The sequence below is a fragment of the Vitis vinifera genome, chromosome 18, assembly GCF_030704535.1.
Source record: "Vitis vinifera cultivar Pinot Noir 40024 chromosome 18, ASM3070453v1".
Lineage (NCBI taxonomy): Eukaryota > Viridiplantae > Streptophyta > Magnoliopsida > Vitales > Vitaceae > Vitis > Vitis vinifera.
The window spans coordinates 12,859,596-12,875,106 of record NC_081822.1 but is presented as its reverse complement, the minus strand read 5'-3'; the positions used below and the strand labels follow the sequence as shown (position 1 = coordinate 12,875,106).

Below are 15,511 nucleotides of genomic sequence, written 5' to 3'. Positions count from 1 at the left end.
GATCTCCTTGTTTTGAACTTTGAACCAGGAAAACGTGGCTTATAGTGTCCACTCTGTGCTTTTGTACGAAAAATACACACCCTTTTTCTTGTTCTCTCGCTTTCCTTTTTTTTTTCTTTTTGACATGTCGCCTTCGTCCTACTCCTCATCCATTTACTTAAAATAATTTCTATCCTCGTTACATTTAAAAAATGAAATAGGGCAAGGCGGGTATGGACATATCCGCCCTGTTTAACTTTATTCTAAATTTTTTTTTCAAAATTATTTTATTTTTTTAATTATATTAAAATAAATATATTTTATAAATAATTAAATTATTATAATTTTTTATAACTTATTTTATTTTTATCTATATATTAAAAATAATAAAATAAAAATTAAATTAAACTAATTTTATATTTAATAAGGTGGTATGGGATAAGACAATATTCAAACCTGTTTAAGATTTTTTTTTAAATCTTAAATTCATTTCAAACCCATTAAATTAAATTAATTTTTTTTAAAATTTTAAATTCATTTCAAACCCATTAAATTAAATTTCAAACCCGTCCCATACGGATGAGATGGATACTCACAAAACCCGGCCTAATTGTCATTCCTAAAAGATAAAGATAATGTACTTCTGGTAGTAATGTACTTGTGGTAGTAGGAGTCTTAAAATTCGTAGTGTCTTCATCAGATTACATTCTCTTCTTAGTGTTGACAATGGGTGGCTGCACAAGTAACTTTTATTCTCTCCTATTTTTTATGAAGGGAGATAGTTTTTAGCTAAGATTCCTTGTCCTGGTAATATCCTTTTGTCTTGAAAGTTCATAAAAGGCAATGATCAATTGCAAGACTTGAGATTTGGAACTCTGTCCGAAGAATCTTCACGGTGGGGTACTGCAATTTGGCTATAATTTTATTCCCTGCCCTTTGTGATCTCAGATAGGCGCATGTTGTTATAATCTCCTTTCATTTGACCAATTTTTCCCTATCATCCATCTTTGTTAGAGGCCTTATCCCTTAATCTTTTCATCTAATACTTAAAACCAAGGCTTTTGGAGAGCTGATGATGGTAGGAGAGGTTCTGAGAATTGATACAGAAAAGATCAATGAAGAATATGTAAAACGCCAAGTGGAAAAATTGGAAAAAGGTTAGCTGTGATTTATAAGACCTCCAATCATTCGAATATGCAAGAAGCGATTAGTAACAGGGCGTACACAAAACTTCCGATCATCCGAATAAAGCAAGAGGCAATTACTTAAAGTATGTGGTGCCCAATGCCCATTGCCCACGTACCTTATACCATAGGCGTGGAATAATGGTATAAGGTAGGTACTTCACTTTTCTCTCTTTTTCCTGCTTGGCTCTAGGCAGATTTTAGGCAGTGTTATTTCCTCTTCCGTTTTTTTTTTCCCTCCCTTGGTGCTCATTTTTCTTCTTTGTATCTGGTTAAAGACAAGAGATGGTAAACTTATGCACAGTACAAAACCAGAGGGCACCCAGACTTTTCTCTCCATCCCAGTTTTTCTATTCTCTTCCCTCATATGTTCATTCACCCTCCCCTCCCTTCCACTTTCTCTCTCAATGTTCACCATGTGGTCATCGTTAGTTGACGACGACGACAACGGCAGCAGCAAGAGGGTGTCTTGCTCACCCTCAAAGTCCTCCACATGTTCATCTCATCCTCCTTTCTCACCCTCATCTCCCATCCCTGACTCTTCACCCAAAAAAACCATGGACGAAGTCTGGAAAGATTTGAGCCTCTCTTCTCTTCATCACCACTCCATCAGCACCGTCAACAATGCTACCACCAACACCCACCATGCATTTCGTAGCACCCTCCTTCAGGACTTCTTGGCTCGACCTTCCAATATGGACCCACTTAGAACAGGCACCTCTACTGCTGATCCCTCCTCCGCCGGAGCTGCCACTCCCTTCGCATCTCCCCTTCCTCCTCCGCCCACCCTCTTGAGCTTGAATTCACTCCCTGATTTTCATTGCATTGACGACACTGATCCCATGAAGCCGCACTCTCATTTGCACAATAACGCCACTGCTGCTACGCCCTATCTGTACCCTCCCTTCAATGTTTTGGCTGCTGCTTCTCCCGAATACCCTTCATTCCGCAAGAAAAGGCCCCGAGGAAGTGACGATAATTCTGGCGATCGGCGACATAAACGCCTCATCAAGAACAGAGAGTCAGCTGCACGCTCCAGGGCTAGAAAACAGGTCTCTCTCCCTCTCCCACCCCCACCCACCCAAGCCCATATGAAACTAGCTACAGTCCTCACTCCTCGATCCATGAATGATGTGAATACTGGGTCTTTTTTCTTTCTTTATTTTTTTTTTACCCTTTTAAATGTTTCCTTCCGTAGGCTTACACAAACGAGTTGGAGCTGGAAGTTGCCCACTTGATAGAGGAGAATGCAAGGCTGAAAAGACTGCAACAAAAGGTGAATAAAGTGATGGTTAGAAAGAATAGGCTATTTATACTCCATTAGTTTCCTCATTTAGGATTAAAAAAGTTTGTGTGTTGATGCCCAACATAGAATCTATTACATATACACTATCTTTGTGTATCTGTTTCCGCAGTTCTGCCCAGAAGCTTCTGCTCAGCTTCCAAAAAAGCACACACTCTACAGAACCTCAACTGCCCCATTTTGAGAAGTAAGAATGCATCCCTTTAATTTTGGTCCTTATTTTTGCTCCCGTTTTGACTACTACCTCACCAAATTTCCCCGGGAAAGAAAGACATCATGAAGAATCGGTTTACCGTTTACCATGGGCTTTAGCCTCTTACTAGACACATCTCTATCAAGGGTATCTGTGAAAAGGAACGGAAGAGGAAAAATGAAACAAAATAACCACCAAGAAGGAGAAGATGAAAACTTGTTTAGATCCTGGTCTGCTGGGGGCATTGGTGGGTATTTTGTTCTTTTTAATATCCATATCTTGTGTTTTTGTCTCTGGGCCATGTTCTGCTGCTTTTTTTTTTTTTTTTCCCCTCTCCCGATGGGTAGGAGGGCAGGGGGGTGAAAATAAATGTACTACTGTTCTTGCTTGCCCAGATAAAGAAATTGCAGTACTGAGATGTGACATGTTTGCCTGCTGGTGTCGCCTTCTTTTTCCCAGTCTTATCTTCCCCCCATCCCCCATCCCTTGTATTAGTCGCTTCCTCTGCACCTTTTTTTGTTCCCTTCTTTTCATTACTACAGTTAATTTTTCTTTTATGGGCCCTACTTTTGGCTTGTTTTGGTATTGTCCTTTATTTTGTTCTTTGAATCCGAGCATTGTTGGCCACACCAGGTTTCATGGAATAACCTTTGCCCACATGATGTGAAGAAGCTAATATGCACTTTAGGACTATAATGTCCACGACAGAGACTGATGGAGGGTCTATTCACAATAAAGATAGTGTTCTTCAATATTCTATATATCAAAGAAAAAAAGGGAATTCTCCATTAGCCTACGCCGATGGATTGATGGTACCCATTGGTAGTATCACCTTATCGGGTCCATTTCTTCTTTTTCCAACTCAGCCGATGTGGTTGTTGAATTGGGCGAGCTGTGATGTTGTAGGTGCTGTTGGGACTTGACTTGTTTAAATATGCAGACAGCTCAATGTTCAGGATACAAGTCTGGATAAGAATAATTGCCTTGGAGTAAAAGTGGGCTCATATCGCCTATCAAAATTAGCAAATAAAGCTAAGATGATAGGAAAATAGGAACTTGTCGTAAGCTTTTGAACGACTCAAGTATAAAGTAATAAGAATTAACACCTTTATGATGTTATTTCTTCCATACCGTTCTTGGCTGTCCTCATGGTTATTCTTGTTAATGTTTTACCTCACCAAACAAGCACTTAAAATTACTTACAAATTTGATTGAAAAATAAGTTACAATAAAAACAAACTCTAAAGCTCTGCTAATACAAGCTAATTATCTAGCTCGAGCTGAAACAATTGAATTTGTTGAGTTTTCTTTCACTGCAGAAGACCGAGAAGAAGAAGCTTCCTTCACCTCTACCCTTGGTACAAAGTTTCCATTGCAAGAACCTTTCATCCTTATTGCTCTCACTCCCATCTTCTTCAAGACGAGTATTTAAAGTGACCAACTCTAGAATAACGGAAAGAAGGTTAGACGTCGTCAATTCCTAAAACCAAACTTAATTCCTAAAACCAAACTTTATAACATTTTTAAAAAAATTTGACCTACAAATGATTGATTTCATATTATAAATACTTTTTTTAGTTAAATAATATGATGATAATAATAAATATCAAAATCCTAAAATCTTTCAAATATCCTTTATTAATAATATAATAGAATTGGAAATATTATTCTTTTTATTATAATAATCTAAACTTATTTTGGTGTTGCCGTAGGACCCTTAAGAAAATAACCACAATTTAGAATTATTTTAGATATTTTGACCCCACAATTTAGAATTATTTTAGATATTTTGACCATATATAAGGCCACTTTAGCAGTAACAGCTTTGCCCAGCAGTGTCTTGATGTTAAACATGGGATTATGTGGTGAAACCAGGCCATGATTTCGTATAAATATAATTATATTCCATGTACGGACGTCAAATGAATTTTTTTAAAATGAAAATAGGTGTTTTTTTATAATATATTTTAATTATTTTCATTTATATAAAATGTTTTAAATATATATATATATATAAGAAATATATGAAAAGATAAAATAAAAAGTTAAAAGTATCTCAAACTCTTAAGTAGAATCTTATTTTAAAAAATATGAAAAAATATTCTTAAAAATATTTATTTTAACAATGAAAAAAGTTTTAAAAATACCAAACTTTTTGTTTACACCGCTTGAATATGGTCATATGGTTTGGGTGGGAGACAAATTTGGAGCTTTCTTATTTAAACCTGGGTTCCACTCACCACTTGAACTTTGACCTATCCCCACCATCCAAACACTCATCCTAATGTCGTGGTTTTATTTCAGATTTTCACTTTTTTTTTTTTTTTTTCAAATGCTTTTAGGAATGGAGGAATGAATGGACAAATGGTCAAAGGGACATTGTAGATAAGTTCAATGACTTGGTTTTACTTTATATGCAAGCTAAAGCCACCTAGAATCTTTGCAATTCTAAGCTTTTCAAATAAAATAACATCTAAGGTAGTCACAATTTCGGAAAGCAAATTTAGTCACCTAATAAAGAAAGTGAAAGTCAAGTTTGAAAATATATTTGGATATTTATTTTTTTTATTTTTGGTAAAATTGAGTTCAGGAAAGGCAAAAATTGAAATATTAATTCACTATTTTACACAATTCTAAGAATCTTCTAACTCACATGATAATGCCACTTTTTATGATGAGTTTTAAGTTAAGTGATAATGTCACATCTTATCCTTGCAAAGTGAAAAATAACAATAAGAAAACCCGTGTCACATGATTATTTTTATTTATTCTCTACCAAGCAATTAGGTGCATCACCATCTTACCTGTCTTTTAGTGGTGAATCGATTGTACCACTTTCTTGCTTTTCATTATCAAGCATAAAATGTCAAAATATAAATAATTTAAATGTAACGTATTGAAATACAAGCGACTAAAAGGACAATAAGTCTCTTCCAACACAGTGACACTTTACCAAGCATGGTAACTCTATAAGAATTACCCGAACTACTTAGGAATGCCCCAAATATCATATCTCATGTTATAACCCATTCAAGATCTTATATTAATAGCACAAAAACAATAAGATCATGTTATGATCCAAAATCAAGATCATATTAAATCATTAAGAAAAATAAATCGAAACCATACCTAAATCTATTGTGATGTAGTTAAATGAGGTTTTAGTTTTCCACGTCTAAATTTTTCTTCTCTAAAGAAAAAAACCTTATTTTACCCAACCATGAGATATGAATAAATTCTGTAAAATTTGTTTAAACCGAGATCTCAACCTATTTATATTTATATTATCAATTAGGTAATTCTTACTTAAACCACTTTTTTATTTTATTTTCTGTCTATCATAAAAATAAAATAAAACTAAGTGGTCTCTATACATTAAAGGCCACACTTAATGAGATGTCTACACCCAACCAAAAAAACTTATTTGATCACTTTAATGAGTTAAACAAAAATGATAACTAATAATTTACAATTAACCAACATATGTGGACTCACTTTAATAATTTCCCAACAAACTCATCAGCATGTTGCATGTACAAAGTTCAAAACATCACCATGATGTGTGAGAGAAAAAAAAATGAATTTAATGTTTTGAACAATTTTATTAAGAAAAAATGAAATATTTTTAAAAAATTTTAATATGAAGATTAAAAAAAAAACCACTAACCCCTACAAGAGCTACAATATAACAAAAGAATATGCATGTATTCTAAATCCTTTTTATTTCTTTTAGAAAAAATATAAAAGAAACACAAATTCAATCAAAATTATATATGATGAGGTTGTTTTGCATCAAGTATTTGTTAGGAACCCTAGATTACTTTGTTCTCATGTCTTGGATCATGTAGGGTGCATACAAATCTATCATAGACTCTCTAAATCTATCACAAATAAATAGGTATTCAAAAACAATATGGATATAATATAAAACATAGATATAGAGAATAAAAACATATACCTTTTATTCGAATATTGCCAAATCAATTCCAATTGATGTATATAACTCCAAAGTCATAATGGATCTCATAAGCACTATGAACTTTTGCCCGATGACTCTTCTAAGTCTAGGCACTAAGATGGTGGAAATCTCAAGGGTGGAGGCTAAGTCCACCATGAACTTGAGTCACTCAATCTAGCCCAAAAAGGTTACTAATTGATTAATTAATCAATTAGTCAAGTCTAGAAATACCACTCACTTATCCTTGTACAACTTTGCATAATTACCAAAATGTCTTTATGCACAAAAGTGAACTAAAAACTTTGATTCCACTCACCACTTGAACTTTGACCTATCCCCACCATCCAAACACTCATCCTAATGCCGTGGTTTTATTTCAGATTTTCACTTCTTCTTTTTTTTCAAATGCTTTTAGGAGTGGAGGAATAAATGGACAAATGGTCAAAGGGACATTGTAGATAAGTTCAATGACTTGGTTTTACTTTATATGCAAGCTAAAGCCACCTAGAATCTTTGCAATTCTAAGCTTTTCAAATAAAATAACATATAAGGTAGTCACAAATTGGGAAAGCAAATTTAGTCACCTAATCAAGAAAGTGGAAGTCAAGTTTGAAAATATATTTGGATATTTATTTTTTTATTTTCGGTAAAATTGAGTTCACGAAAGGTAAAAATTGAAATATTAGTTCAATGTTTTGCACAATTCTAAGAATCTTCCAACTCACACGATAATGCCACTTTTTATGATGAGTTTTAAGTTAAGTGATAATGTCACATCTTATCCTTGCAAAGTGAAAAATAACAATAAGAAAACCCGTGTCACATGATTATTTTTATTTATTCTCTACCAAGCAATTAGGTGCATCACCATCTTACTTGTCCTTTAGTGGTGAATCGATTGTACCACTTTCTTGCTTTTCATTGTCAAGCATAAAATGTCAAAATATAAATAATTTAAACGCAACGTATCCAAATACAAGCAACTAAAAGGACAATTAGTCTCTTCCAACACACTAACACTTTACCAAGCATGGTAACTCTATAAAAATTACCCGAACTACTTGTAGGAATGCCCCAAATATCATATCTCATGTTATAACCCATTCAAGATCTTATATTAATAGCACAAAAACAATAAGATCATGTTATGATCCAAAATCAAGATCATGTTAAATCATTAAGAAAAATAAATCGAAACCATACCTAAATCCATTGTGATGTACTTAAATGAGGTTTTAGTCTTCCACGTCTAAATTTTTCTTCTCTAGAGAAAAAAAACCTTATTTTACCCAACCATGAGATATGAGTAAATTCTATAAAATCTGTTTAAACCGAGATCTCAACCATTTATATTTACATTATCAATTAGGTAACTCTTACTTAAACCACTTTTTTATTTTATTTTCTGTCTATCATAAAAATAAAATAAAACTAAGTGGTCTCTATATATTAAAGGGGGCCACAGTTAATGGGATGCCAATGGCCAACCAAAAAAACTTACCTGGTCACTTTAATGAGTTAAACAAAAATGATAACTAATAATTTACAATTAACCAAGATATGTGGACTCACTTTAATAATTTCCCAATAGACTTGTCAACATGTTGCATGTACAAAGTTCAAAACATCATCATATGTGAGAAAAAAAAATGAATTTAATGTTTTGAACAATTTTATTAAGAAAAAATAAAATATTTTTAAAAAATTTTAATATGAAGATAGAAAAAAAAAATCATTAACCCCTCATTATAAGAGCTATAATATAACAAAAGAATATGCATATATTCTAAATCTTTTTTTATTTCTTTTAGAAAAAATATAAAATAAACAGAAATTCAAACAAAATTATATATGATGAGGTTGTTTTGCATCAAGTATTTGTTGAGAACCCTAGATTACTCCATTCTCATACCTTGAATCGTGTAGAGTGCATACAAATCTATCATAGGCTCTCTAAATCTATCACAATAGATAAATAGATATTAAAAAATAATATGGATATCATAAAAAAAACATAGATATAGAGAATCAAGTCATATACCTTTTATTCGGATGTTCCCAAATCAATTCCAATTGATGTATATAACTCCAAAGTCATAATGGATCTTGTAAACACCATGATCTTCTGTCCTATGGCTCTTCCTTGTGTCTAGGTACTGAGATAGTGGAGATCTCAAGGGTGGAGGCTAGGGCTCTCTACTGAAGAGGAGAATGACAAGACTTAGAAACCTAAACCTTTAAAGGGGTATTTATAGGTTTTCTCCTAGGCTTAAGTGATTTAAGCCCACCATGGGCTTGAATCACTCAATCTAGCCCAAAAAGGTTACTAATTGATTAATTAACCATAAAGGCCTAATTAATCAATTAGCTAAGAGTGTGTTTGTCAGTGATTCTAAAAAGTGTTTTTGGCATTTCTAATACTTGAAAAATAAAAAATTTCAAGTGTAAAAAATAGTAGAAATATTTCTTAAAATCACTACCAAACACACTTTAAGTCTAAAGTTACCACTCACTTATCCCTATGCAACATTGTGTAATTACTAAAACGCCCTTATGCAAAAAGTGAACTAAAAACTCATTCAACCCTTGTGTCACAAGGAATATGAGCTTAGAGTAGGAACCATTGGGACCCATAGGTGTACTAGCTCCCTCATAATCAAATTCTGAAATTTACTTATTATCCCACTATAAAGAGTCAACTACACTTCAATGCCCTATGTATATTACAACAAGACATCAAGTGCTCATGTCTGTGACCTACTATCCACCACATGCATACTTCTCATGAACTGGTGTTCGTAATCTAACAAGGTAGTGTTATCGCCTATCAATATTACTTTTCAAATCCTTGAGTTATAGATCTCACTTATTATGTGATCAAATAACATACTCTAACTTAAAGGAGCATATATCAAATTCCACTAAAGGAATTACTATGACCACATATTTCATAATCAATGTCCTTTAGATCACCCAATAGGACACACTCTTTCAATCCCATGAGATATTATGGTGTCTTTATTGAGAATACCTATTACCACCAATCTCCATTAACAGTGATCCAATTCATAGGGATATATGTGATGGGAAAAACCCAAATCTCTCTGTTTCCCAAGCTCGGATCAAGTTAGGAACATGCATAACTATCTTATGGTTTTTTTTAAATCCTTTGCATAGTGGAAAAATAACATTTTTAAACTTTAAAGAAATTCAGAAAGTGTTAATGAAAACCATACCTCATATTTGGATGTTCCCGAATCAAATCCACGTGGTGAATATGAAGAACAAAATCGTAAAAGTCTCGTAAACCCAAAGTCTTCCTCCAGATGACTCAAACCTTAATCTTGACATACTTTTGGTGGGGATAGAAATGATGGTGGAGGCTATGACTCTTTCTCTGTATCTTTGAAAATGGAAGATGTCTCTCTAGAAAAACTATGGGAACCCTAACCCCTAAGAGGGTATTTATAGGGCTTCCTACTGGGTTTTGGTGACTTGTCCTACTAGGCTTCATAAGGGATTAAGTCATTTAATCTAGACCAAAACAATTCCTAATTAATTAATTAATTAACCCAACATGATCTACTAATTAATCAATTAGCCCAATCTAGAGACCTTGTTCACTTACCCTTGTGCAACCTTGCGTAATTACCAAAACACCCTTATGCACAAAAGTGAACCTAGAATCAATTCGGCCATCATAACCCGTGCCAACAAGGTATATGAACTTAGAGCGGGGACCACTAGGACTCATAGGAATACTGGCTCCCACAAAATCCAATTCTAAAGTTGATTCAACATTTCACTAAGGAGAATCAATCGAACTCTAGTATCATTAGTAAGTAACAACGAGATACCAAGTGCTCGGGTACGTGACCTACTATCCATTGTGTTCAGTCTCCCCATGAACTAGTATTCGTAGTTTAACAAAGTAGAAACTATCAACTTTTCAAGACTACCTCTACTATCCTTGAGTTATAGATCCTCCTATTGTGTGTTCAATTAACATATTTTAACTCTCAAAAAACTGATGTCAAGTTTCACTTAAGGAACTACTATGGTCATAGTTTCTATAAATACAACTCCTTAGGATCACCTAAGAGGACACACTGTCTCAATCCCAAGAGATATTATGGTGTCTCTATTGAGCAAGGAAGAAAATGTCGCGATATCGAAGGATATTGACACGATATTTCATGGAGAACGCGGGTCAACGAAAGTCAAACGCACTACAGTGCAGTCAACGTGCTACAGTGCCCTCCCATTTGCTTCATGCCGAGGGGATTTGAACCCAAAACCAAAAGGTTTAGGGTTCACCCGCTTACCACCTGGGCTAACTAGCCATTTGATATATAATATGCAATAAATTTATATATACTTAAACTCATTATATAAAGAAAACATTAAAAGAATATTTTAAAGAGCAAATTAATTATAATTATTTTATAATTAAATGCAAAATCTTTTAATTAATTACCAAAAATATAAAAATTATATAATTTTCTTCATAATGTTTTTAATATCATTAATAATTAATTAAATATTAAAAAATTATATATATATATATATATATATATATATATATATATATATATATATATATATATATCATAATTTATTTTATATTGTTTAATACAATTGAATTAAATGGATCATATTTTAATACTAATATATATTTTTAAATTATACATATTATAATTAAATATCATAATATTAGGTGTAATTTAATAATAAATGTACACTTATAAAATTCATATTTTTATCGATGCATACGATATTATTATCAAATATGATAAATCATGTTATATATATATCAAAATTTTCAATAAAATAACTTTAAATTGTCTATTATACATCTAATTATATTATTATGATGTTTTCCTTGCATTTTCATGAGTTTTTAACAATTTTAAGCTTACAGATATTTTTTTCCAAAATATCCGTCTATATATCTCCGATATATCCGTAAAATCGAAGTACCGATATATCCGTGATTACCGATATTTTCATCCTTGCTATTGAGAATACTTATTACTACCAACTTTCATCAATAGTGACCCAATCTATAAGAACTATATGATCAGCTTACGATCTCACCCGTAGGTCAAAGCCACTACTAACTTCAGCACAAGCTCAATATTCTCTTAAGGTTGAAATACAACACAATGAAGCAGTTTGGTGGAGTCATAACTACTTGATAACCTTAAGTCACAACCCGCCATAGGTCCTGTTCAATATGCAACCATACACACTAGTGCACTCATTATGGGAAACTTATCCCAATAGCCAAGACTAGTCATCCCTCTAATTAGGAGGTGGTGTGCTACAACCTCTAATGGGTTGCTTAGACCCATAAACCGACTGTGAACAAGTTATTTATTTACAAGGAACCCATGACTTAAATCTTCTATACAAATCCTAATGCACCTAATTCATGTACAATGCAAAAGATGTAGACAAGAATTCCCATAAAGTATAATACATGAAATAAGGATAGATAAAAGTGAAATTGAAACATCATTAAATAAATAATGAGTTCCAAATTTATTACCTCATGTCATGTTTTTAAGGGTTTTATCCTAACAATATGATTACTTTAGGGTTTCACCCATAGGTCAAAGTCTCTTATTGATTTTGCCACAAACTCAATATCCTCTCAAGGTTGAGAGTCCATGCAGTATAGTAGCTTAGTGAATCATGACATTTGATAGTCTTGTGTCATGATTCACTATAAGTCCTGTCCAATGTGCACTCACCATGGGAAACTCATCCTGACGGTCAAGACAAGTCATCCCTCCAATTAGGAGGTGGTGCACTATAGTCTTTACTGGATTGTCCAAATTCATGAGCCAATTCTAGACAACTTATCTACTTACAAGAAACTCATGACTTGTATCTTCTGTGCAACTCTTAATGCACCCAAATCATGTACAATGTAAGAGATATAAACTAAATGTTCAAATCAATGCCAATACACCAAAGGAATAGTAAGGGAATAGTTAAGTAACTTAAGTCTAATAGGGACTCAATCACAACAATATTATATTGTATTTATTACATTATGGATTCCCATGAAATGTATATATATTTATATCAATTTTTTTTATGGTAAATAAAAATATTTACATAATCAATTCATTTATCAACTATAAGTAAACTAAGATTTTTTATAATACAATTAAAAAAAAAAAAGAATTTATTGAAATTTGAAGAAGCCTAGGCTCCATTAAAAAATTCCTTAAGTTAACTTATGCCTTGACTTGATGTCATTTGAGTTAAAGCTTGAATTGTTAAGATATGCCTTGGCGCTAATTGGATATTAAAATAGGTTGAAAATGTCTTCTGATACATTTGGACCTAAAACTTTAAAGTCTTGAAAATATAAAGAAGTTGATGGTTATTTGATTAAAAAGGTTATTGGGAACCCGATTTTGAAAATCTAATCTCTCGTCGTTTTTTGTTATCATTTTAATAAAAATATCCTCAATGTTATTTTTTAAATAAAAATAAGTGAAGAGTTAGAGAGATTATTTCATTCATTTTAACTAATTAATTTAAGTAGTTAAAAACTTTTGAAAAAATTCTTGAAAATGTGACCCTCACCAAAGAGTTATGTTTCTTTCCTTCAAAAAAGTTAAGAAAACTTTGAAAAAAAATTTAAACATTCACAAAAAAATTACGCTTCAAGAGCTGAATTTTTTTTCTTTTTTTCTTTTCACAAGAATGGACAATATCAAGTTTGTATAGTTTTTGAAACTTCAAAAGTATTATTTCTTATTTAAATAATTTTTACTCTTTGAAAACTATTCCTTAATAAAACTTATAATTATTTTGAATTAATAAATTCATTATTTTTATTTATTTTAATAATTATAATGTAATTGTTTAATCTATGTTTATTATTATTATTATTATTATTATTATTATGTATCGAGGAGATAATTTATGGATGTTTGATATAAATTCCATATTTATTTTTGGTAAATACAAATTATAACTTTTAATTGATTATAATTTAAGTTAATTATAAATATTAAATTTTTGGATTAGTCTAAGATTAAGTTAATTTTAAGTATAGGAAAAAGTTTAAGGTTATGTTTGGTTCTCAAAAAGCACAAAGGAAAGAAAAAAAATGTTGAAGAAAAATATTATATATATATTTGGTTGTCTTATAGAAAATATCAAAGACAATCAAATTTAATTAAAATTAGTTAAAAATTTATGTATTTTTTAATTATTTAATTTTTATATTGATGAGTTAAAGTAAATAAAATGAGTTTAAAATAATAAATAAAATTAATTTATTTTTATTTTTTCTCCTACTTTTTCTCCCTATTTTCTTCATTTGGCATTTTTTTCTCAAAATTTTCGAAACCAAACATAGCCCATCTTTTTTCATTTATACTTGGATGATAACTTTGATCGAGAAATCATATATCTCTTTCCGAGTATAAATTATGTTCGGTTTTTGCATGCAACAATTTTCACTATTACACAGCAAAGTTAGAGTACTACATCAGTTCTTATTTTTTAAAAAATATATCTTAAGATTTATATGATAAGGAGCGGCTTCCCAATTTCATGTCCCGGTGGTCTCTTGTGTGTTGATGAAGGGTATTAAATTTTAAATGGAAAAAGGTATATATATATATATATATATATTTTTTTTTTTTTTTATGGATTTGACTGCAACTTTGACTACCTAATTTTAGTTGACCATGGCTTAAAAATCAGTACTTATAAAACTATACCGAATCAGTTTTCAAAATTCCGTTGTCGTCCAGCGGTTAGGATATCTGGCTTTCACCCAGGAGACCCGGGTTCGATTCCCGGCAACGGAATTATATTTTTATGGGTTCTTACTAGTTTTATTAAAATTGTTGGGCATGGGCCTTGGTATCCATCCTCAATGGACCTATCCACGTCTAATTCTTTGGGCTTGGAATCTAGTCTTCCAGCTCTGCCCACCCTCAATGAGCCTGCCTTGTGGGTCGTGGCCCGCCCACTTGGTGGACCGAGTCTATGCCACTTTTCTATTCTTTTTCTTGGATTATTATTATTATTTGTGAGAAATTTGGTTAAAAGGGTCATTAAAAGCCTAATTTTGAAAATCTAACCTTTTATTTTTATTTTTTTAATCACATTTTGATAAAAATATTCTTATTCTTTTCTCGTAAAAATAACACTTTCTTTTAAAACCCATGTAAATATTTGAAATAATCAATGATATTTATGTCAAAAATTAGTTACTCTTCAAACAAAAATATGAAAGATGATAAATTCACAAATATGATAATTATTTCACCCATTTTAACCGATTAATTCTAAAATAATTGCATGTATTCTAAAATTAACATATCTTATTTTTAAATTTGAAGAGTAATTCATTTTTAATATAAATATCTTCGAATATTTTGATTATTTACATATTTGTTTAAATAATGGTTGTTTTTGCACAAAAAGAAAAAGAAAAAGAAAAAAAGTGAGGGTAGTTTTGTCCAAAATAGGTAGTTTTTATAGTAAAAAAAAATGAAGGGTTAATGTTACAAATTGGGGATGATTTCATCCCTTTTAATCAAATAACCTTTAAATTAATTAAATTATAATATTGTCATGCAAATATTTCATCTTAAAACACATTACACTTTCAAAATAGAGTTAGAAATCGGTATTAAATATTAAGGATTAATTTCACTCACAATACAATTAGCCTTCATAGATTTGAAAATTTGTTAAATACCTTCCTTACTTTGAATTAGAGGGGAGGCGAGTGAAAATATTACATGAGAAAATATATGAGAATATTTGATAAAATATGAAACCAATGAAAGCTAAGGGAGTGTTTGGTATGTGAGAATGAGAAATGGAAATAAACATTTCATTCATTCTCTCGT

At 31.5% G+C, this 15,511-nt stretch overlaps 1 protein-coding gene and 1 non-coding gene across 2 annotated transcripts; both read left to right on the top strand.

Annotated features, from left to right (window-relative positions):
• The first annotated feature begins 1,359 nt into the window (after positions 1–1,359).
• LOC100266063 (protein FD) lies at positions 1,360–3,088 on the top strand. The gene is made up of 3 exons (XM_002279232.4): positions 1,360–2,215; positions 2,362–2,439; positions 2,579–3,088. The coding sequence occupies exons 1-3, from the start codon at positions 1,460–1,462 to the stop codon at positions 2,648–2,650; spliced, it is 906 nt and encodes a 301-aa protein (XP_002279268.2). The 5' UTR covers positions 1,360–1,459; the 3' UTR covers positions 2,651–3,088.
• An 11,298-nt stretch (positions 3,089–14,386) lies between these two features.
• TRNAE-UUC (transfer RNA glutamic acid (anticodon UUC)) lies at positions 14,387–14,458 on the top strand. Its single transcript has one exon. It is a non-coding gene; the product is annotated as a tRNA-Glu (tRNA).
• Positions 14,459–15,511: the final 1,053 nt, after the last annotated feature.

What these genes read in the sequence shown, in the direction of transcription:
- LOC100266063 (XM_002279232.4), top strand. Translation starts at nt 1,460, where the DNA reads ATGCACAGTACAAAACCAGAGGGCACCCAGACTTTTCTCTCCATCCCA. An exon ending in GCTCCAGGGCTAGAAAACAG is followed by an intron (nt 2,216 to 2,361) that starts GTCTCTCTCCCT and finishes TTCCTTCCGTAG; the next exon opens with GCTTACACAAACGAGTTGGA. An exon ending in TGAAAAGACTGCAACAAAAG is followed by an intron (nt 2,440 to 2,578) that starts GTGAATAAAGTG and finishes CTGTTTCCGCAG; the next exon opens with TTCTGCCCAGAAGCTTCTGC.